Source organism: Notolepis coatsorum (genome assembly GCF_963971535.1).
Source record: "Notolepis coatsorum genome assembly, chromosome: 2".
Classification (NCBI taxonomy): domain Eukaryota; kingdom Metazoa; phylum Chordata; class Actinopteri; order Aulopiformes; family Paralepididae; genus Notolepis; species Notolepis coatsorum.
This window is the reverse complement of record NC_140166.1, coordinates 189,290,997-189,315,757: the sequence shown is the minus strand read 5'-3', so window position 1 is coordinate 189,315,757 and position 24,761 is coordinate 189,290,997. Positions and strand designations below refer to the sequence as shown.

The 24,761-nt window shown below is 42.6% G+C and overlaps 2 protein-coding genes across 2 annotated transcripts in view; one reads left to right on the top strand and one right to left on the bottom strand.

Annotated features, from left to right (window-relative positions):
• The window catches only part of unc13a (unc-13 homolog A (C. elegans)), a gene marked incomplete at both ends in the record, with an annotated part of 292,945 nt that extends 281,899 nt beyond the window's left edge, over positions 1-11,046 (top strand). Inside the window, 3 exons of the mRNA XM_084308430.1 lie at positions 7,690-7,782; positions 7,948-8,107; positions 10,758-11,046. Coding sequence (XP_084164556.1) covers positions 7,690-7,782; positions 7,948-8,107; positions 10,758-11,046 — 542 coding nt within the window. The remainder of the gene's footprint in view (positions 1-7,689; positions 7,783-7,947; positions 8,108-10,757) is intronic.
• A 6,171-nt stretch (positions 11,047-17,217) lies between these two features.
• The window catches only part of LOC311223054 (unconventional myosin-Vb), a gene marked incomplete at both ends in the record, with an annotated part of 51,297 nt that continues 43,753 nt past the window's right edge, over positions 17,218-24,761 (bottom strand). Inside the window, 12 exon segments of the mRNA XM_084307753.1 lie at positions 17,218-17,379; positions 17,516-17,596; positions 17,703-17,877; positions 18,042-18,336; positions 18,427-18,565; positions 19,703-19,792; positions 20,119-20,270; positions 20,443-20,470; positions 20,472-20,572; positions 22,669-22,777; positions 23,833-23,947; positions 24,453-24,553. Of these exon segments, the coding sequence (XP_084163879.1) occupies positions 17,218-17,379; positions 17,516-17,596; positions 17,703-17,877; positions 18,042-18,336; positions 18,427-18,565; positions 19,703-19,792; positions 20,119-20,270; positions 20,443-20,470; positions 20,472-20,572; positions 22,669-22,777; positions 23,833-23,947; positions 24,453-24,553 (1,548 nt within the window).

Genomic DNA, 24,761 nt, shown 5'->3' with positions numbered 1-24,761 from the left:
CGACGTGGCTCCTCACAAGGTAAATCCCACACAATTGTGGGTGTCGGCGATTCTCCGCTCCATTAATTACAGGACCAAAAGCAAATATAATCCAGCCGAAAAGGGCTATGCAGTCGTCGGTAGGTTATCCAGTGTACATAATCCACACGGTCCTCGTCTAGGGCCCCTCGGGTGAAAGCGCCATGGTAAGCAGCCCAGCCTGGATAAGCACTCTAGCTGGTACGAGGAAACATTGGTGATGCTGGTCACTGTAGAACTTTAGCCGCACGATACACTATACACAAATAGACTATTACTGACTTAATAGAATAGGTCGAACTCGACGGTACAGCGTTAAACTCTGACACTTCAGTTATTAATTCGCACGCGGTCTCAATGCTCTATTTGGGGCCAAACAGGCCATACTTCACCGCACGTTGTAGCGTGGGTGAGGCTTCAACTTTTAGTTACTAAGTGCTTCTGTATTCACCTGCGCCGTATTTATACGCTTAGGTGAACAAACTAGTACCAGCTTTATTCCTGTCTCATATCCTTGCGCAATACCGTTCATGTCCAGGCAAGTCCCCGGCGGTGACTTTGAACCAGACCTTGAAGGTATGGCCATGGCGCCTGTGGACCGCTGTCCAATAGGAGAATGAAATATTATGGTCTGTACTAGGCTAAAGGGATATTCCGTGTATATGTACAAGGAATATACAAGGGATATCAAACGATATACAAATATTATGCAATATATATCAATCAATAAATATATATATTCGGTTTAATCTGATCCTTCGTAACAGTGGGGCTAATCGAAAGGACTGGACACTCCATAATGTGAGAGGAAGAGGCTCCATTCATCCTGCTCTCATCAACTATACCATAATGTGAGAGGAAGAGGCTCCATTCATCCTGCTCTCATCAACTATACCATAATGTGAGAGGAAGAGGCTCCATTCATCCTGCTCTCATCAACTATACCATAATGTGAGAGGAAGAGGCTCCATTCATCCTGCTCTCATCAACTATACCATAATGTGAGAGGAAGAGGCTCCATTCATCCTGCTCTCATCAACTATACCATAATGTGAGAGGAAGAGGCTCCATTCATCCTGCTCTCATCAACTATACCATAATGTGAGAGGAACAGGCTCCATTCATCGTGCTCTCATCAACTATACCATAATGTGAGAGGAAGAGGCTCCACTTCCCTCCCCGGCCAGTCTCTGTGGAGAGACGCTCTTTTGGAATCTATGCTAATAGGATCGATGGTTACTCAAAGAGGAAGATGAATGGCGATGATTCTGTAGGGATGACGTCTACAATTGACAAAAACATAAAATATGAAATATGTGTCATGTTAAAAGGATCATTAAATTAGGATTAAGATAATTAAAAGCTACAGTCCTTCTAGCTTTCAAAGTAGAGAGTGAACATAACATATAACTCGTTTTTGGGACATTAGCAGGTATTAGCAGTATCATCTATTCTGGACTCTAATATGACATGAAATCAAAAATTTTAATTGGCATATTTATTTGGATAGACAAAAAGTCTCACGATTTGTTGGCAGCGTCCTCGCGTTGTCTCTTGTCGTTTGTGGAAGTCATCCATTGGATGAGTGCTGGCCTCTCTGGTCCGTTTGGCAGGAGGACCAACAGTCCTGTGGGTCTTCTGGGAGAGATGCTCTGAACTGCATGCCAAGAGCACTCTTCATCTGTTCAATTTACACAGACACCTTGCTTAGTGGGTCTTTCAACCACCCCCACACACACACACACACACACACAACACACCACATACACATAATAATGGGCTGCTGCAAGTCGCCACATAAGAAGCCGTGGACAGTGAGGACACTGATTAAAATGAATATCCATCTGTCACTCTTTAAAATGAAGCACAAAAGCACTCAGAGATACTGATAGTTAGGGAATTTTAGCAAGATGTTTGGACCATCTGTGAAAAAATGTATTACCCATAGCTTTCTTCACCAAAGTGTTCCTATAGGTGTCTACTAACACCACTCAATTTATTCAAATCCAAATTCTCTGGGAAAATTCTGGAGAGCCAATCAAAGTTAAGGAGCCCAGGGGGCTTGGGCGAAAAATATGAAATAAAATTAAAATCAAATATTAACGTGTGGGGTGACTAACTAGGGGTTTTCAGGGGTGCTGAATCTATTCCAACCATTAGTTTTGAGTAAGAATGGCTCCCTGGCCATAAAATATTGGTATATTATATATATAGTATAATATATTTTAAGCTATAATGTACAGCAAAAATGGTATAATCAACGGTATGGGACTGAGGTGTTGTTGATTTGATTCTATTCTGGAAAATAAAATATGAAAATATTGCAAAACACTAATAAGTGTTCACCTACTGCGCACATGCTCAGTAGGATACACTGTCTGCATGTGGGGAAGGAGCAGAAGTGCTGCATCATGGCAACTATTTCTGCACAACAAAAACAATTTTAAGGTATGATCGTTTAACTACTCTTTGGGAGAGTAATTGGTTTTCCTCTGCTGGCAAAAGGTTTGATAACTGTAAATGTGGCACTTTATCAATTTTCTCTAGTTTATTGCTAACAATAAACAACCATTCACCTAGCTAAAGTTTGCTTACAGCTAACATTAGATAGATAGCTAGCATCAGAGTGGTTATAAGATCAGCTGGACTTTGTGTGGTGATCTACTTTTTCAGTGAAGATAATCTTGTAGTTCAGTCACTCCATCGATAAGTCTTGCTGTGTGGACCAGTTCTGTATGTTTTGACACGAATCATGACACTTGTCTTTTAGTAGACTACAACATGGAAGAGGATTCTGTAGCTTTTTTTTTTTTTAAACAATATGTTTATTGTTTTTTGTTTTTGTTTTTTTAGTTTTACAGCATCAGTTTAACAGTTCAACAACCATACAAAAGGAAATGCTGCCAACTGCCCCCCCTCCCCGAGTTACAGAAAAATAGATACAAAATAAAAATCAATATAAAAAAAAAAGAAAAAAAAACTCTAGGCCAGATTTCTTAAGATTGAACATTATTTTCTCTGATGCCATGTACGAAGAGATTTCACTAAGCCACATAGACATGGGGGCGAACTCAGCACTCTTCCACAGCATGGCAATACACTTGTTCCCTGCAATCATGGCCAATTTAATGATCCGCACCTTGCCTCTCTTATCTGGAGAAATGTCAGACATGTCTCCTAATAATGCTAATTTAGGTGTACATGGGATCTCAAACCCTGTGACCTCTTCGAGAATCTCCCAAATTGAGCCCCAGTAAGGTCTCAGTTTGTTACATTCCCAGAACATGTGGAGCAGGCTACCTGTTTCCGTTGAGCACCTAGGGCAAAGGTCAGAGATAGCATCATTCATCCTGTGAAGTCTTTCCGGCGTAAAATAGGTTCTATGGAGAATGTTAAATTGCATACGTTTATGTCGAGTCTTATATGAAAAAGATAGTGCAGACTCACATAGTGATTCCCATTCATCTTCATCAAAGGTACATTCCAGGTCCCGCTCCCATTTGTTCTTGGCGTTTAGGGGTATAATTTCTGTACTGGTCAGAATTCTATCATATGTTAATGATAGGATGCCTCTAGTGTGAATAACTCCTTTTAGAATATCATCTATGAGGAGGTGTTTTGAAAGAGTGGAGTTTCCTCCCTGACCTGTACCTATGAAGTGTCTGACCTGTAGGTATTTGAAGAAATTAGTAGTTGGAAGGTGGAAGGCCGCGCGTAACTGTTCAAAGGACATAAGTATGTTATTATCATATAGGTCCCCAAAAGTTTTAATTCCCTGAGTGTACCACTTCTTGGTGATGCCATCTCTAAATGAATGAATGAATTAATGAAAACTTTATTTAACAGATTGCAGAATGGGTACAATACAGTACGGCTCAATACATACAATTGTTAAGGGGATGCAGACCTGAGAAAGACGTTTGTCTTGTTTCCATCAGGGTCCCCCATTTTCAATTCATATAGACATTTATGACATACACAACATACATGACATTTATGGCATAGGGACATATAGGTATTTAGTACTGATACATTTGTGACATAACGGTATTCAAATATACAGTACTGTTACCCCTAGATCCTGACAGAGTATATACATATGATGGGGAGGGGACTGTACATTATGAGGGGGTGGGTGGGTGGGAGGGAAATATACATACGGCGGGGAGGGAATATATACATGCGGTGGTGAGGAGACTGTCTATTAGGAGGTGGTGGGGGTTTTGGGCATTTACGGTGGCCAGTTTCGAATTGCAGCCTCCCGTAGGTGCTCTTTAAGAGCGGTTTTGAATGTGGGCAGGGATTCACATTCCTTTACAGCTTTGGGTAGGGCGTTCCACATTGTTGTGGCATAATTGCGAAACGTGTTTAGTCCCTTGTTTGAGCCGAATCTGGGTTTAACATGATTTGTTGAGCTTCCTCTGGTGTAGTGGTTGTGGTATTCACTGACCTTTGGGAAGTATTTTGACATGTACATGGGCACCCCGGTCGTATAGTGTATCTTGTAGACCAGGCCCATTGCAAGTTGCTGTACTCTGTCGTCTACTCTAAGCCATCCTAGGTTGGAAAAGTGGGCAGGGGTGAGGTGGGTTCTGGGGTTCAGGTCAAGTAGTAGTCTGACCAGTTTGTTTTGTGATGTTTGTAATTTTGTTTTAAGCGCCTTTGAGGTGCTTTGGTGATTGATTCTGGCAAAGCTGGATTGTTGTGGAAGGGAGTCTTCCTGTGAAATGCAATAAAGCTACCAAGATGTGTCTGAATCTCAAACCATGTTCTTGCTGTGTGTTTAATAAATGGGTTATCTGAACTATTCTTCAGGGTGTGGTACTTCCTGATAAAAGGAATTCCGGCCAGCGGTACGTCCATCATATGGCATTGTTCTATTTGTCTCCAGGCAGGGGAATTAATCGACTCATTCTGCCAAATCCACAGAGCCCTTGTCTGTGCAGCCCAGTAATAGCGTTGGAAGTCCGGGAGTTTCAGTCCACCACACTGGGGGGAATTATATAGGGTTTTAATTTTAATTCTAGGGACCTTCCTTCTCCATATGAATGCAGATATTATCCTTTGTAATTTCTTGAAGAAGTTCTTATGTATAGATATAGGGAGGGTTTGAAAAAGATAGAGACATTTAGGTAGGATGTTCATCTTAATGCAGTTCACACGTCCGATTAGCGAAAGAGGCAGCTGCATCCATCTATCTAGGTCCTTCTCCACCTTTTTAAGTAGTGGGTCATGATTTAGTACGAAAATTGTATCTATTTGGTTCGGGATTTTTAGACCCAAATATGTTACAAATTGTGAGTTCCACTGGAAGGGGAAATTGGACCTTGGTATTTTTTGCGGTACATTATAGCTTAAAATCTATTATACTATATATATAATATACCAATATTTTATGGCCAGGGAGCCAAATTTACTCAAAACTAATGGTTGGAATAGATTCAGCACCCCTGAAAACCCCTAGTTAGTCACCCCACACGTTAATATTTGATTTAATTTTTTTTCATATTTTTCGCCCTAGCCCCCTGGGCTCCTTAACTTTGATTGGCTCTCCAGAGTTTTCCCAGAGGATTTGGGTTTGAATAAATTGAGGTGTTAGTAGACACCTATAGGAACACTTTGGTGAAGAAAGCTATTGGTAATAAATTTTTTCACAGATGGTCCAAACATCTTGCTAAAATTCCCTAACTATGAGGAAACATTGGTCCTCATTCTCGAACGTGTTCGTAAGTGCCCTTGTAAATATCTTGGTAAAAATGTCGTACCAAGAGATTTACGGGAATCCTCCTCCGGATTCCTGAACACGTTGAAACGGTCTCCGTAACTGGGCAAAATCTTTGGTCGTTAATTTAATTTGCATACAGACACGCCCTGCCAGCTCCTTATAAGGCGAGGTTCGGCATTGCATCTGCACAATTGCTGATCCATTCAACAGGTAGCGCGAAAGCGATTTGCGACTGATCTCAAAATGATTAGAGAATGTATTGTTATTATACAGCAAAAGTACAATACACCATCCAACCGGAGTGGATAAATAAATGCTCCATAAATAAATAAATACGTGGAGAAACGGTTTAGTGAGGCAGCCTCAGCGCGCGAGCACACACACATACACGTACTGTATACATGCTAAATTAATCGTTCCAGCAAAGTAGGCTTCTATTATTCGAATGACTTGTTTTATTAGGTATTATAGTAGTAAGTCCTACTGTAGAACATGACATATTAGCATGACATCTCATTTAGTAATGTCAATACTGAAGCGTGATTGGCTCTTGACATGGCTCTACAGACATCCGTGGAATTAAATATTAAATAATTATAATGATAATAAATACGACTGTCTCGATGTATTGGCATGCACCCGAGTTTGGAACAGCTTTCTCTGGGACAAGTCATTGGGGATTGTCGTCACTTCAGACATCCGCGGAATTAAATAATTATAATGAAGGTCTTAACACCCCCTGCTGTACAAACACTAGTCAGTCAGGCTTAGCATCCCCTGCTGTACAAACACTGTCAGTCAGTCATGTAGTCTCTCTCCTCTAACCTGCTCTCCCAGACAGACGACGTTGAGCCTGAGTGGAGCTGTATTTTTCTTGCATGTCACCCTCCACCTCCTAATGACACAACCCTGGGGCCAACAGCATGGAACTAAGGACCCCCTGGGGCCTGAAGCTATAGGTCTTAGACTTGGGTCCAGGTCCAGGGGTGAGCTATCTTAGACGGAGTGGTGCACACATGGGCCAACTCAAATCCAGTTGGTTTTCTGGGACTAAAACACAAAAGCAAGCCACAGATATGAACCAGTTACTGGTTAGCACTGTGAATGTTTTAGACAGAAGTTGAATACCTCCTTTAGCCATGTGTGCTCCATCCTTCATTATAGCTTTGAGTGGGGCGCCTTGGAGTCTCTTTCCCCACGTAGCCCAGCCCACTCCATGCTTGAGTAAAGGCCTTTTTATCAAGGAATGGGTGTGTGTCCGCCTGTATGGATCCCTCTCAGCATGTGACCTGATCTATGGTGAGAGAACCAGGATGATGATGATGATGATGATGATGATGATGATGATGATGATGATGATGATGACCCTGTGACATTCTCTCCTATATCTCCTGTCTACCTCCTACTAACCAGCCTGCATCCTAACAGACATGCGCTACGGGGCAACAGACACACTGCACTTCTGAATGTACACACTTCAACTGTCCAGAGTGAGCCCAGACTGTGGCTGCTTTAAATAGTCACACTCTTAATTGAAAGGGTGAAACTATTTGCTTGAAAGCTCTCAGCAGAAAGTGCCACTCATAGCTGCATTGTGTGGTTGTCCACAGTACAGGTCAACTGCACAGCACACTACAATGCCTTTCTCTCAAGCTCTCCTGTAAACGCAAGGCTCGATTAGGTATGAAACAGCGCTCACCAATATTACTTTCGATGTGGGGGTTGCGGTCAAATCCATTTCAATGCGTAATGTGCCAAATTGAAATGGAATCTATGGGTAACCTGACTTCGCTTCCGCATCACTGTGACCGAGAGAGTGTCTGAGGGGCAAGGCGTGGTGGCTGGGGCTCATGTTTGGCCTGTACTAGGAGGACCAGGAGGGAGCCATGTATCTGGTCCCCTGCGGTGCTCTAACTAGCGGCCTGCTGCCTGTTTGTCCCCGCCAGGCTCCGGGGTCGATGATGCCGTGGGAGAGGTGTCCATCCATGTTGAAATCTTCACCCATCCCAACACTGGAGAGCACAAGATCACAGTTAAAGGTAATAATAGAAATGTTATTACAAATGAGCTATTTTTTTAAGCGTCTGGCTAGGTCAATAGTGTTCGAAGTTAACAATAAACTATGGTTTATTGAATAGAATTCTCTCTCTCTCTCTCGCTCTCTTTCTCTCTCTCTCTCTCTCTCTCTCCGTCCTGTCACTCAGTGGTGGCAGCCAATGACCTGAGGTGGCAGACCCAGGGAATATTCCGGCCATTTGTGGAGGTCTTCATCATTGGTCCCCACCTCAGTGACAAGAAGAGGAAGTACGCCACCAAGTCAAAAAACAACAGCTGGGCTCCCAAATACAATGAAACCTTCACCTTGTGAGTTAAAACCTCAAGCCTTGAATATAATGTAAAGTCACACTGTATTATGTGTACAGTGATTGATCTACATTATCTCAAACCCTGCCCTATTTTATTGATCCTCCAATCACAACGTTTATCCGCGAGGTTAGAGGTAAATTCTTTGATAATGAATGCAGACGATTAATTTAGAACTAACTGTGATATGAATGCAAATATGATGGGACTGATTCAGTCAGCAATACAATTTATATATACAATTAAAACCTAACACATACGTTTTTAGTTCACAGCTCAACGTTAAGAAATTTATTAAATAGATCAAAGCACATTAATTTTGATTGGTTAAATATTGATAATACATTTTACAGCTAGATGTATTTGAATTCCTATATTCATATTGATGCACCCCAGCGCAAAGTAAGACTAGTTTTACAAGTGCTATAGATTAATTGAATGAATTTGGTGATGAATAAAAGTATTACTTTAACCCAAAAAATTACAAATGAAAGAATGCTTGCGGGTCCAAAATGAATGTTGTTGTTTACATGTTGCAGGCATGTAATAATGTAATGTAATAATAATAATAATAATTACTTGCATTTATATAGTGCTTTTCTAGACACTCAAAGCGCTTTACAATGTAGGGTGGAAATGTGTGCTCTAGTGCAACATCTAGTGGCTGAATGTTATCTATAGATTGATTGATTGATTGATTGAAAAGTTTATTAACAGATTGCAGAATGGGTACAGTACAGTACAGCTCAATACATACAATTGTTAAGAGGATGCAGACCTGAGAAAGACTTTCGTCTTGTTTCCATCAGGGTCCCCCATTTTCAATTCATCATATGACACACATGACATACAGATAGACAGTACTGCTACATCTATACATTTATGACATACCAGATTTTCAAATACAGTACTGTTTGTGATACTAAAAAAATCCAGAAGAAGAGTATATACATTTGACATAGAAACTGTGCATTGGGGGAGGTTGGGTAGGTGGGGTGGGGCTGTACATTGGAGGTGGGGGGGGGGGGGGGGGTTGGGTAGGGGGGGGGGACACTGTACATTGGAATACTGACATACATTTGACATGGAAACTGTACATTGGAGGAGGTTGGGTAGGTGGGGTGGGGTTGGGTGGGGCTGTACATTGGAATAGCCATGCTTGGTCTTTATTGTACAACTGGGTTAGGACATTTGTAGGGGCCAGTTTTGAATTGCAGTCTCCCGTAGGTGTTCTTTGAGAGTGTTTTTGAAGGTGGGTAGTGATTTACATTCCTTTACAGCTTTGGGTAGGGCGTTCCACATTGTTGTGGCATAATTGCGAAACGTGTTTAGTCCCTTGTTTGAGCCGAATCTGGGTTTTACATGATTTGTGGAGCTCCCTCTGGTGTTGTGATCGTGGTATTCACTGACCTTTGGGAAGTATTTTGACATGTACATGGGTACCTTGGTTGTGTAGTGTATCTTGTAGACCAGGCCCATTGCAAGTTGCTGTACTCTGTCGTCTACTCTAAGCCATCCTAGGTTGGCAAAGTGTGCAGGGGTGAGGTGGGTTCTAGGAGTCAGGTCAAGCAGTAGTCTGACTAGTTTGTTTTGAGATGTTTGTAATTTGGTTTTTAGTGCCTTTGAGGTGCTTTGGTACCATGAGGTGCAAGCATAGTCGTAGTACCCTTGAATGAGTGCTCCTGCCAGAGTCTTCAGGGTATTCTTGTTTACCAGGGAGGAGATCCGGTACAAGAATCGAGTTCGTTGATTGACTTTTTTTATTACATTGGATGCCATTTTGTCACAGGAAAGATTAGCCTCTAGGATGGAACCCAGGTAGGTAATTTCATCTTTCCTTGTGACAATATTGTCACCCACTGTAACTGAGAAGCCGTCTGTTTTGCTGAGTTTGTTATTTGAACCGAAGAGAATGGACTCTGTTTTGCCCATGTGTAATGATAGTTTGTTGTCGGCGAGCCATATGCAGATTTTGCCTAGTTCCGAGCTGAGGGTTTTTTCAACCTGTAACTTGTTCTTGTCAGAGACCAGCAGGGCTGAGTCGTCCGCAAACAGGAACAAGTTGCAGTCACAAGCTGACGACATGTCATTTGCATAAATTAGGAACAGTAGTGGTCCTAGTATGCTTCCTTGTGGAACACCACAGTTCACTGTGAGGGGGGGGGATAGGGTACCGTTTACCTCCACCATCTGTTCTCTCCCCTCCAGGTAGGATTGTATCCAGCTCACTGATAAACTATCAAAACCAATTGCTTTTAGCTTGTCAATCAGAATGGTGTGATTGACAGTGTCGAAGGCCTTTTGTAGGTCTAGCATGACCATGCCGCAGTATTTGCCCGCGTCCACCTCTTGCTTGATGTGGTCGTTCAAATAGAGAAGGCATGTGTCAGTGGAGTGGGATGTTCTGAAGCCAGATTGGAATTCGTAGATTAGATTTTTATCCGTAAGGTACTTTTCGACCTGTTCGTATACTATTTTTTCCATGACTTTCGAGATGGATGTAAGGATAGAAACAGGGCGGTAGTTGCCTGGGTCTAATTTGCTGCCCTTTTTGTGCAGGGGTGTTACTCTCGCTATTTTGAAGTCCTTGGGGACGTGTCCCTGTTTTATGGACCTTTATAGCACCTTTAACTCTCCTCTTCTCCTGCAGCACCCTGAGCAGTGAGGTGGGACCTGAGTGCTACGAGCTCCAGGTGTGCGTGAAGGACTACTGCTTTGCCCGGGAAGACCGCACGGTGGGCATGGCCGTCATGCAGCTGAAAGACATCATCTCCCGGGGCAGCGCCGCCTGCTGGCTGCCGCTGGGTAAGCGCATCCACATGGACGAGACGGGCCTCACCGTCCTGCGCATCCTCTCCCAGCGCAACAACGATGACGTGGCCAAGGAGTTCGTCAAACTCAAGTCGGACCAGCGCTCTGCCGAGGAGGGCCGCAGCTAAGAAGAGAGAGAGAGAGAGAGAGAGAGAGAGAGAGAGAGAGAGAGAGAGAGAGAGAGAGAGAGAGAGAGAGAGAGAGAGAGAGAGAGAGAGGTGAAACTCAACCAGACAGCTCTGGAGCTTCCCTGAGCCACTGCTAGCCACTGCCCTGATGTTCCGAGCGTTGTAAAAGCAGCATCAATTTCATGGAATTTCATGGACATTGTGACATACAGACATCACTCTAGTTGCCTACAAATCATCTTAACAATCATCATGTAGATGCATACAGTATCTATTAACACAGATTTATAGTCCATCCCTACAGTACGAGTCTAAGTCATAGAGTATACCTTACTCTCAACCTGAACACTTTTAATCATAAAGTTTCAAATGAGCATTTGAGATGAAAAAAACAACAACAACAACATACTCCACCGTTTGATTGGTCAGGGTGTGAAAGTTATTGTAGCCTTTAAACTCTTGGGACCTTCTTTCTACGTCCTCTGATTTATTGATTGATTGATTGATTGATTGATTGATTGATTGAATTGATGTCTCCCTACATTCCAGTATGTGTCCAATCCCTTTACTAGCGAGTGTCGAGCTAGAGAGGGAACCAGAGGTGCCAATAGATGATCAATCAAATCTGCCAAGTAAACAGCCCTGAGCGACCAAGAGGACCAACCGACCCTCAGTTAGACATGTGGGCTGGGTTACACACGCTGGGGAGAGATCTGTTTCTTAACGTTTTCAGACTGGTGTTTAATTGTTAAAGATTTACTCTTTTTTTTGTCCTCCAAATTATGTTTATATTAAATGTTTATAAATAATGTGGTATTCTTTATAGAGAGATAGTATGAGATGTTTATGACATAATGATTATATAACAGAGGATAACTGGAGGTATAGAGAGAGTACTTGAGAGAGTGTCCCTGTCTGTCTGTCTTTCTACCTGCCTGTCGCTCTGTTTGTCTACCTACCTGTCTCTCTGTCTACCCTGTAACAGAGCACACTGCCTGATACCCTCTATGCCTTCTGTCTTGTTGGCCCTATGTTGGTCTTCTGTGTATTTATTGTATAGAGAGATTTACCTGATGAAGACAAGCCTTTTTCGTTTTGTGTGAGAGAACGTGTGTGTGTGTGTGTGTGTGTGTGTGTGTGTGTGTGTGTGTGTGTGTGTGTGTGCGTGTGTGCGTGCGTGCGTGCGTGCGTGCGTGTGTGCGTGAATGTCTGCAAATGAGGGCAATATTGTATGTGGGTTCGTAAAATGTTGTGTTGACCTCCTGTAGTCACCAGTGTTGCCTGTTCATGTTAATGTATCACAGAAAGCCATTGCGAGCGAAGAACACAGCATTGAGGAGATTGCTTACATAGAGAAGAATGCTTATGTTCTAATTCGTTTTTTTGAGAATTTCCTAAGTGTCTTTTACTCTGGAGGAATGTGAATTATGTATTAGGAGTTTTTTTCTTTTTCTTATTTGTCTTATTGTGAATATTCCACGGCTGGCCCACTGTGTGGGTGTGTGTGTGTGTGTGTGTGTGTGTGTGTGTGTTTTCAAATGTATCCAATAGTAATTCACCTTTTCACAAGGAAAAGAAACAAACAACTTCCTCTTGTTCAACACAACTCAGCCAATCAAATCAGTACCTATGGAGAGGTAACAGAAAAAGAGATCCTGTGTTGCCAACCTCAGTCTAATTGAAGATGTCAACATGGGTTTAAAGCCCTCCATCTCCCACCTCCCTTCCATCGTCTGTCTCCTTCCTCCCCCAAAGAAGGCACAAGTCATAGATGACCTTTCACCTTTGACCCAACAGCAGGTACCTACCAGAGTACCGGAGACCATGAACCTCCTCCAAAGGGCTGCAGAGCCGGACCACATCTGGTCTGGCACTGTCAATTATAGAGGGTCTTTTATACACAAGTAATGTCTAAAACATTGACGTATCACTGCTTATGTATAGATTAGATGTAAAGATTTACATAATGTATGTAAAGAATTTAGAAACACAGGGTCATCACTGTACTTGCTGTAAAGCATTTAAAGCATGGTGTTTTCATTGACCAGTGTTCCAATGATTATTTGTAATTGCTTGAGTAAATGCAGACACTTTCAGCTTGATAGCACAACCAAAGGTTGCGATCAAACCTCCACTCTTAATTGACCTCAATCTCAAGCTCTGCCCTCTTTTCTTGACCCTCAAATCACAACTGTAGCTGGCGGAGCTTGCTATAGGTCAATTGCATGAATATAGAACTGCCTGGAGTTTGTCTTGTGACAACAGTCAAAGTCACTACTTCGAGCTAGAGTTGCTGTCGCCTACAGTAGGGTTAATTGATTCTGAAAACGTCACTATTGACTGTCATAAGAAGTGACATGTTTCTCGTACTGCCTGTCATCTTAGAGATTCGTTCAACTTTAGGGAGTTTGCACGTCTGCTGATGGGAGCACAAGAAGAACCCGAATGGATACGAAAAGGATGTCTATATTATGAACAAGGTCTCTCAGATCAGGATATTCCTTCATTCCAGGGCCCCTTACTGAGGGGAAATTCCTTTTGCATCCTTAAAATAAATTATACATACCTTCCCCCTTTTTCAATTGCAGCACTGAGCATAATTACCTGTACTTCCCCCCAAAAAGCACTTACTATTACTGTATATCAGATTTTTATAAGCCCCTTATCCAAGAACATGGAACGGCTGAACTCTATGCATCTTATCTGTAACATTTAAATCTTATGTAGATCGGTCGTTTCTGAAAGGAGTCTTATAATGTTTACATTGTGAATTATTATTATTATTATTATCAGCACAATGTGATTTGTCTGATATGTTGTAAATGCGCTGTCTCTATTGAAATGGGCCAAATATGAGAGGGATGTGTCATGTAGCTGATTAGAGAATGAGTCTGTGCATAAAAGGCTGCTGTTTTTCGCGTATCAGAAAAAGGGCAAAGCGAGATCAAGCTACTTGTTATTATCGGTCATTGGTGTGTAAATAGCATTGATGTACAGTACCAAACACTTGTCTTACTATTGTTCATGAAGTGAAGTTTGCTGCTCTTTGATTGACTTGATTGATTGAAAACTTTATTAACAGATTGCAGAATGGGTACAATGCAGTACAGCTCAATACAAACAACTGCTAAGAGGATAAAGACCAGAAAAAAGACTTCCGTCTTGTTTACATAAGGGTCCTCCATTTTCAATTCATTAAGACATTTAGAGACATACAAATATATGGTACTGTAAGAAAGAGAGAACATCATAAAAAAGTTAAATCAGAAGGGGAAGAAAAAGTACATTAGAGGTGGTTGGGTGGGGGGATTTTGACATTTACCAGGGCAAGTTTATAATTGCAGCCACCCGTAGGTGCTCTTTGAGAGCGGTTTTGAAGGAGGGTAGGGATTCACATTCCTTTACGGCTGTGGGTAGGGCGTTCCACGTTATTGTGGCATAGTTGCGAAACGTGTTTAGTCCCTTTGACTTGATTATTTACTCTAGCTAGCTGAGTGATTTGGTAGAGAGTGAATGGGTGCCCATTGGGGCATGTAGCACTAATGAAAGATAGGACCTGCTGAAGCTCTACAACTGATTTCCTTTCCCACATCTTGGGAAATTGGCATTATTGTTAAATGGTAATGCTAGAATTAGCCAGTGATTCAACTTAATTTCATTATCCAAGTGAAATAAGAAAATAAACCAGTTGTGTTAATACTTTGCATGTGCAGGGTCTTGCAATCTAAGGCCATGTCTACGTAGCCATCTGTGGAACTCACACCTTAACTAAAGCCTTGTGTACAGTAGGTACACAGCTGTAGCATAGCTGGACACGGCACAACAGATATTTTTATTCATTGCTGTTGATAATATGATATGTTTCTTTACCTTTCGGAGCTTCAGCGACCGTGTCGGGGGTAATATGGAATGGACACACATTATTATATGGTCAGGCTGGCATGTGAAGGAAGGAATACACACAGGCTTAGGAAAAGAGATGTAGATAGATAGAAGCACAATGTAAAGCACACTGACACGCATGTTCTGTCTCTGACATGTTCCGTCTCTGACTGGCCCGTCACACATAGCGAATGCCAGTCCTGTACATAGGGAAGAGTGCATGATCGGTACGAACAAAAAGAGGGAAAAAACGTCTTTTGTGTGCCAGCACGCAGTCTTATTTGATGTTATTTGCCGATTGTTGTCCTGGTTTATTTTGATATTTATTTCCATTGTTTTCTATTTTCCAGAGGTTTGTGAATATATAAATATGTACTAACTGATGTGTTGTGGTACAAAGTACTCGCATGAGAGTTTTTTTTTTTATACGGAAGATGTTTCTAATTTTCTTTTATTATTATTATAATTATTTATTATTATGGTTGTTCTTATTGGGGGAGGAGGTAACTGCGACAGCAGTCTCCCTGTGTTTCTGCTTCCAATAAAGTATGAAATGAGCAACTCTTTTCACGTTCATCATTCTCCGTACTGAGAAATAGCAACATTGTCCACCATTTTCTCAGCCTTAATCATCTAGAAAAAATACTGTTTTACAAGATTCAAATTAGCACATCTTCTTCAAACATTCTCAGATTTCAACATATGACACATCATTTGAAATTTTACATTCTGTACTTTCACAATCTGGAAAAATCGGGAAAATAGAGACATGGCATCAATCGCTGGTCGTGGTCACATTTCAGTGTAGATTATCGGTGAAGTATTGTTGGGCAGCCTACATGTAGTACATGTAGTTCAATTCAGTGTTGTAGTCAAGTCACTAGTCGAGTCTCGAGTCCCCAGTGTTCAAGTCCAAATCACCAAAGAAGAGCCCAGGTCGAGTCCGAGTCGAGTCCCCATGACCCTAGTCCGAGTCCAAGTCATCAAGGTTGAGTCCACTCCACTCTGGCAGTCAAAGAGCTGACATACAAATAAAAAAAGGTCTACATTAAACATAAATGACACAGCGGTCACCATTTCAAAGGGAGTTTATTTGTGACACAATTACAACATCAATTAACAAGAGTCCTCGTCTGCACCTCCCGAGTCCAAATGCAGTCAATGCTTGAGTCCAAGTCTGAGTCATCAGTGCTCAAGTCCAAGTCGAGTCACAAGTCCTGAAAATCACAACACTGGTTCAATTACTAGTTTAATATACAATTTGCAGTGGTTGGGTGGTAGTTTAACTACATTCAAATCTCAGTAGCTTTTTCAGTAGTTAAGTACTTTGGGTCATGTAGCTTAGGTACTTAATTACAAACTAGAAATTTAGCATTTTCCTGATTCCAAGGCTAATAAATGTAGGCTAAATGTCAGCCGTCCAATGGGGGATTGCATGCCCAGATTGCACTGGTGGAGTGTTCACAGACAAAAATCAAAATAATCTGAGGCAATATGACGAGTGACATCTCGATTTACCCTCCTTGATTTCACCTCAACAATTGGTCCCCGTCCCATCCTTAAAACACATCCTCAGGTTGCCTGTGTATTGGCCTACAATATGAGATCCCAGACTCCGATTGTGATTATTTTCCACAATGTAGTTTCATTGTGAAGTAGTTTCCTCAACACTGTTAATAGGTTATTACATTTTTTATCTGAATGACATGTTATACACATGTAAATCCAAACATGTTCTCTATTCTGTAACAGAATGTTCTGTTTCGTCTTCTCCATGAGTGGACCCTGTTGCTGTAACAACATAGCTACTCATCAGTGAGGTATAAAGCATTAAAGACACGACTTCTAACATTCCAGGGGATTCTACATCATCACAACGTTTTCTGAGGAAATACTTGTTGCTGTGAAGAAGGCCTGTGCACTGCCAAATATCTCAATCTTAGATGTTGTATTGAGTCTTTAAATCACATTTTCCTGAAACAAGAAGATCTGCCATTAGGTGATATATAATACATTTTATTTTGATACAACTGAACTTGAATTGTATTGAAAGCGAAATTGTCTCACTACAAAATCTCACGCAGATTTTAAGTCTCAATACAACATTGAATTACTGGTAAAGATTGCGAATTTAGCAGTTTGATACATTGTGATACAGAGACCCAAGCAGAAAATAAGGCCAGTGCACAACCTGAAGTAAAATGTTATGACATTCACATTTTCCAAGGATTGTCTACTCCATACAGTCCCCAGCGTGAAGTCACAGAGTACAGGCAGCCTCGCCTGCCCTCAGGCTCTGCGTAAGAAGGAGATCTTGAGGGAGTCTGGGATGTCTAGCCGGTCGGCATGGAGGGCAGGGGGAGGTAGGTAGCAGAAGGTGACCGGGAACACTCGTCTCACATCCATTAGGAGCTGCCGAGAGTGACCTTCAGAACGATCCTTCAAATGACCCTGGGAGAGGGACAGAAGGACAGACAGAGACATTTACAGAGACAGACAGACACACATGCAACCATAGACCCAAGGATACACAGAGGCGCACAAAAAAAACATTTATCAAACCACACAACATGAGTATAGCCAGTACCTGGACTGAGCGAATGAAATTCAGTGAGACTCGCTCCTCAAGGTCGCTGTGAGGTGTGTACAGGGTTAGAATCTTCACTATCTGTTGGATAAAACGACATACAAACAGAGAGTTACAGAAATGCATGACTTCACAGTTTGCACAGTTTCTGTAACTGTGATATATATATATAAAGAGAAAGACCCACCTGTTGGGTGGACAGAGCAGTGCAGGCCTGAACAAGGGCCTGGGATTCTGCATCTGTCTTCTTTCCCACCTGCAGCAGCTGAGCTGCCTGAATGAGAGGCTCCAGTGTGGCCACAGCGCCCCCTGCCTGCAGATTCCGGCTACGCAGCCACTCCTCCAACAGGCTCACATTATAGCTTAGAGAGGGATTGAGACAGTTATTCATCATATGCATCGTATGTGTGTGTGTGTGTGGGTGTGCGTGTGCGGTGTGCGTGTGCGTGTGCATGCGTGTGTGTGTGTACTGTATATGTGTACTCAGGTAACCCTGCACATTCAGGATCCATGAGTCTCTCATCACCGTATCTGCAGCCCGCGGCTCCAGCAGCACATGTCCTTCCTCAGCAGCAGGCTGTTGAGGGCGGAGGCAGAGATGACGTGGGTGAGCTGGTGGAAGGCCTGCTCCAGCAGGGTGGGGGGGGGATCCTGACGGGACAAGGCAGCGTGGAGGGCCCCGAGCTCCCTCAGGACCAGAGCCATACTGGGGGCATCAGTCCCTGCGGGTCCTCTGGGGTCTGAACCCGCTCGCTTCCTGGTGCCGCCCAGTTTAGCACCTGACAGACCCGGGATGGTCTCACTCTCCAACATGGCAGGAACTGGAGGAGAAAGAGAGAGAGAGCATCAGCATCTTCATCACCACCACTTCCATCATCATCTTCTTCATCATCAGCATTGTGGTATAGTACCTATGATGTTGTGTATGCGTGTCCCTGTGATGCAGAGGAGCTGCTGATAGGCCTGGATACAGAGGTCACTGAGGGAGCGGCTCAGGTCACTGAGGTCAGAGGTCAGCGGTACCATCTCATGTGAGCCCAGGGGTCCATCCTGAAAGACAATCAATCAATAGGATCACCATATGATATGATCGTTATGATCCACGCATGCTCTCCAACCCACGCCTAATCAAGAATCAATTGTCTTAAGAGTTGTATTGAGTTTTATTGTTTATCGAGATGTATTATTATTATTATTATTGTTTTTTAATCTGGGGGGATGGCTCAGCGAGGAAGCGCTCCATTGTACATGTATAATGTGTATATGACAATCTTTGCCGTTGACATTTGATTTGATTTGATTTTAAATCTTTATTTCGTATGTAAATACAAACAATATAAAACAAAAACAAATCATTGATCTCTAGCAATTTTTTATAAATAAGAATAAAAATAAAGAAAATCAATTTACATGTTCAAAAAGGAGTAGGAAGAAGTATACAATTATTTAATCCTACCCCTTTTCCACTACTCAAATGAATGTACTAATTTAAAACCTTACAAAACAAATATATATATATAATGCAAAACAAAAAAATTATATATGTAAAACATGAAAGAAATCAAATAAAAATGTAAACACCCGTGAATGTCAAATCCCTTCCTCATCCCTGTACCTTGTGAATTATTTTTCTTTATAATTCAGTTTGAATTGTCTCATGTTTGGACATGCTTTAGCACCACATTCAGACTGTTCCACAGTTTCACTCCACATATTGGAGCGACAGTGGCTCAGGAGGTAGATCAGTTGTCTGGCAATCCGGAGGTTCCCGTTCGATTCCCGCTCCTCCGGGGCAGCGTGTCGATGTGTCCTTGAGCAAGACACTTAAACCCTAATTGCTCCCGATGAGCAGGTTGGCACCTTGCATGGTTGCCTCCGCCGTCGGTGTGTGAATGTGTGAGTGAATGGGTAAAAATGTGAGTAACAAATTGTAAAGTGCTTTGGATAAAAGCGCTATATAAAAAAGCAGCCATTTACCATTATATTGAAATGCAGTGTCTTCTCCTGGTAGTGCGTACACTAAGAACTTTTAAATTGAGTTCTCCCCTCAGATTATAACCCCCCTCTCTATCAAAGAACAGTTCTTGAATGTTTCCTGGAAGTACATTACCTTTTGCTTTATACATTAATTGTACATTGGGATTGTTTTGGGTAACCCAGCTGGTGCTGTGGCCGTGTTGATCTCACCTGTTTGTGTGAGTGCTGTGTGAGGAGGTCGGACAGCAGACAGGCGTTCTTCAGACACAGAGCTGTCATGTCTACATCACTGCTGTGCTTCTGAAAGAAGAGAAACACAAACACATAGTCAACTATATCTGTTCATAGATATAAGTTTATATGATTGCCGTATGTATTCATGTGTTTATTCGGCATACTGTCTAAGGTCCATGATGTGTGTGTGTGCATGCATATGTGTGAGAGTGTGTGTGTGTGTGTGTGTGTGTGTGTGTGTGTGTGTGTGTGTGTGTGTGTGTGTGTGTGTGTGTGTGTGTGTGTGTGTGTGTGTGTGTGTGTGTGTGTGTGTGTGTGTGTGTGTGTGTGTGTGTGTGTGTGTGTGTGTGTGCGTGCGTGCGTGCATGTGTGTGTGTGTGTGTGTGTGTTACCTTGAGAGCTCCCTTTATAGCAGTGATTGTAGCACTACAGAGTGAGCGGGCACGAGTCTGGTCTCCACTACAGTCAGCCTGGCGCACACACAGGAACAGCACACTGGCAGCAAGACCAGGGGGCAGAGACAGGGCACTGTCTACACGCACATCTGAAACACACACACACACACACACACACACACACACACACACACACACACACACACACACACACACACACACACACACACACCACACAGAATGGCAGTGATATTCATTATCTATTTTAAGAGGTACATATTGACAGTGCACTAAGGGCCACAGCAGAGTGATAGTAGATACCTGTGATGAGGTTCTTGATGAGCTTGGCCCTCATCTTTCTTCCTACATTCCAGTAGGCCAGTGACTGACACTGCTTTGGGCAGGGAGGGCAGGGAGGGAGAGGCCTCTGGTGCCATGGCTGAAGGGAGTACTAGGAGAGGAGAGGAGGGGAGAGGAATATAGAGAATAATGGAGACAACAAAGGATGTAAATATTAGCACCATTTTGATCAGATTACAGATTATTTACCTCTGATGACTATTCTGATTCCATTCTGATTGACAAGCTAAAAGCAATTGGTTTTGATAGTCTATCAGTGAGCTGGATGCAATCCTACCTTGAGGGCAGGGAACAGATGGTGGAGGTAAACGGTACCCTATCCCCCCCTCTCACAGTGAGCTGTGGTGTTCCACAAGGAAGCATACTAGGACCGCTACTGTTCCTAATTTATGCAAATGACATGTCGTCAGCTTGTGACTGCAACTTGTTCCTGTTTGCGGACGACTCAGCCCTGCTGGTCTCTGACAAGAACAAGTTACAGGTTGAAAAAACCCTCAGCTCTGAACTAGGCAGAATCTGCATATGGCTCGCTGATAACAAACTATCATTACACATGGGCAAAACAGAGTCCATTCTCTTCGGTTCAAATAACAAACTCAGCAAGACCGACGGCTTCTCAGTTACAGTGGGTGACAATATTGTCACAAGGAAAGATGAATTACCTACCTGGGTTCCATCCTAGAGGCTAATCTCTCCTGTGACAAAATGGCATCCAATGTAATAAAAAAAGTCAACCAACGAACTCGATTCTTGTACCGGATCTCCTCTCTGGTAAACAAGAATACCCTGAAGACTCTGGCAGGAGCACTCATTCAGGGGTACTACGACTATGCTTGCACCTCATGGTACCAAAGCACCTCAAAGGCGCTAAAAACAAAATTACAAACATCTCAAAACAAACTGGTCAGACTACTGCTTGACCTTACTCCTAGAACCCACCTCACCCCTGCCCACTTTGACAACCTAGGATGGCTTAGAGTAGATGACAGAGTACAGCAACTTGCAATGGGCCTGGTCTACAAGATACACTACACGACCAAGGTACCCATGTACATGGCAAAATACTTCCCAAAGGTCAGTGAATACCACGATCACAACACCAGAGGGAGCTCCACAAATCATGTTAAACCCAGATTCGGCTCAAATAAGGGACTAAACACGTTTCGCAATTATGCCACATCAATGTGGAACGCCCTACCCAAAGCTGTAAAGGAATGTGGATCACTACCCACTTTCAAAACCTCTCTCAAGAGACACCTACGGGAGACTGCAATGCAACACTGGCCCCTGTAAATATCCTAACCCAACCCCCTCCAATGTACAGTCATTTACCTAGTATGGTCTTGTCAATAGTCCAATGTACAATTTTGTTTGTTTGTACAGAGTCCCCCCCCCCCCCCCCTCAATGTACAGTTTTGCTTGTTTATACAATGTGCCCCCCCCCCCCCCCCCCCCCCCCCTCCAATGTAAATACCCAGTATGGTTGTCAATATCCCAGTGTACCCAACCCCCCCACCCAACCTCCTCCAATGTACAGTTTCTACGTCAAATGTATATACTCCCTTTTCTTGACTCCTTCTGTATCACAAACAGTACTGTATTTGCAAATCTGGTATGTCAAAATGTATAGATGTAGCAGTACTGACTATCTGTATGTCATGTATGTCATATATGTCCTGATGAATTGAAAATGGGGGACCCTGGTGTAAACAAGACGAAGTCTTTCTCTGGTCTGCATCCCCTTAACAATTGTGTGTATTGAGCTGTACTGTATTGTACCCATTCTGCAATCTGTTAATAAAGTTTTCAATCAATCAATCAATCATTTATTTAAATGATCTGGATCTAATGGTGGTAACAGCTACAGCTTATAAGAGTCTATGTAACACAAGCTCAGTGTGTATTTGGGTACTGTTTCGATTGTACCCTTATAGTGTCAAATATACACTGTAGTTTTTTTTTTTTTTTTTTTAAGCTTTATTTTTTAGCGTTATCGCTTTATTCTAATGGGCAGTCCAGTAGAGAGAGAGGGGGGGGTGAAACGGGGAGACAGAGTGGGGGGAAGACATTCGACAAATAACGACAGGTTCGGGAATCGAACCCGGGTCGGCCGTGCCGCGACTCAGTGCGTTATGTGGTTCTCCATTGGGCGACCACACTGTAGTTTTTGAAGTGGCCATCTAGTACCTGCTTGAGCCAGAGTTCGTCTCAGTGTGACGGTGTTTCTCAGGTCCTGCAGCTCCCTCCTCAGCCTCACGCACTCCTGCTCCCTGGCCTCAAGCAAATCCTGCACGTCCTACACACAGAAACACACACAACAGACACACATACACACAGACACACATATACACACACATACAAACATACACACCTGCGCGGGCGTGCACTCTCACACGCACACACATTCACACTCACACAGACACACACACGCGCACACACACACACAGTTGGGGACACAAGCAGCAATTACATACGAAAAACATCTTCTTTAAAAGAGGTTAATTACTTCATGCACAGTTGTTTCCAGGGGCCTGGCCTGCACAGATAAAAAAAATAATAATAATTATATAAAAAATATATATATATAATTATTAATTTTTTGCCAGGCCCTGTTTCTAGTTGTGGCGGCGGCGCGGCGCGATAGTTAGATAACCTAGGTGGGTGGGGAACAACCAGGATTTCACTGTCTGCGACAGAGTTGGAGAACTATCTGACTCTCCCTCGGATCACACACACACAATGGAGCCGCTTGTGATTGGTGGAGGCGGGACCAGGCGATACAACTGATTGACAGTGGAGGCGGCAATGGAATGGCAGATGGCCATCTGCAGAATACTGTAACAGCCAGGCAGTGAGCCAGGTAGTTTTTGTAATAAAGAAAGGTCTGTTTATTTAATGTTTGTGTAAAGGGCTATTTAACTGTTGATGGGTAGTGCATCAGTAAAGTGAATATGGTATTGTGCTCTTGCTCTGTTTGAATAGGTGGAGAGAGTGGTTAACTGTATTATAATAGTAAATAGAAAAATATGTGTGCTCTTGCTTTTTTTCTTTTTGAAGGTGGAGAGAGTAGCATTCCTAGTGCCACAACAGTTTTATTTGAGGTTCATAACAGTACATTGTACTAAGCAATTGTTGGCTCATTAGTTTGTGATTCACATGCACTAAAATTCACCAGAATGCAGGAAATGAAGTCTTTGTAACAAAAAAAATCCTGGTGGGGACCCCCAGACCCCCCGCTTAAAAGTGGTCTGACTGGGGCTATATTCGCGCTATATCTCCCGGTATGAATTATTTCCCCAGTCCGGCCCTGGTTGTTTCAATGGTATGACTCTGACTGCACCACAGTACCGGCTGCTGTGGACCTGCGGAGGAAGAGTCTGACATGGTTCCTCCAAGCTTCTGTCTCAAAGATTCTAGCTCCTTCTCCCACTGACCACGCTGGCTACGCAACTGGCTCTCCAGAAACCTGACAGAGAGACCGAGAGGGAACAAGAGAGGCAATAGTGAGAGAGAGAGAGAGAGAGAGAGAGAGAGAGAGAGAGAGAGAGAGAGAGAGAGAGAGAGAGAGAGAGAGAGAGAGAGAGAGAGAGAGAGAGAGAGAGAGAGAGAGAGAGAGAGAGAGAACTGTACATTTGTATCATTATTATCATTATGTTACTGTGATAGCTACTAGAGATGGGAGTGAACTGATTGACTTGTTACTGTGATAGGTACTGGAGGTGGGAGGGAACTGATTGACTGACTTGTTACTGTGATATTACTGTTAAGCGCCTTGGGTCTCCTGAAAGGCGCTATTATTATTATTATTATTATTATTATTATTATTATTATTATTATTATTATTATTATTATTATTATTATTATTATTATTATTATTATTATTATTATTATTATTATTATTATTATTATTATTATTATTATTATTATTATTATTATATATATTGGAGGTGAGAGGGAACTGATTGACTGACTTGTTGGCCACTCGTACAGCATCATAGGCGTGTCCAAGGTCCTCTCCTTTCATCTTCACAGCTGGGTCTTTGGCCACACCCATCCTCTCCATCAGTGGCTCCTGTAAGTATACATATAAGCATAACAATTGTTGATACAATTGACAATTGATACAAATGCTTGCAGTTGGTTCAAAAGCTACTTGTCTGAGACTCCAATGTGTGAAAACGGGAATTTCCCAATCAGAGTTTCTACGTATTATGAAAGGTGTCCCGCAAGAATCAAACCTGGGCCTTGTCTTATTTTTACCATCTATATTAATAATATTG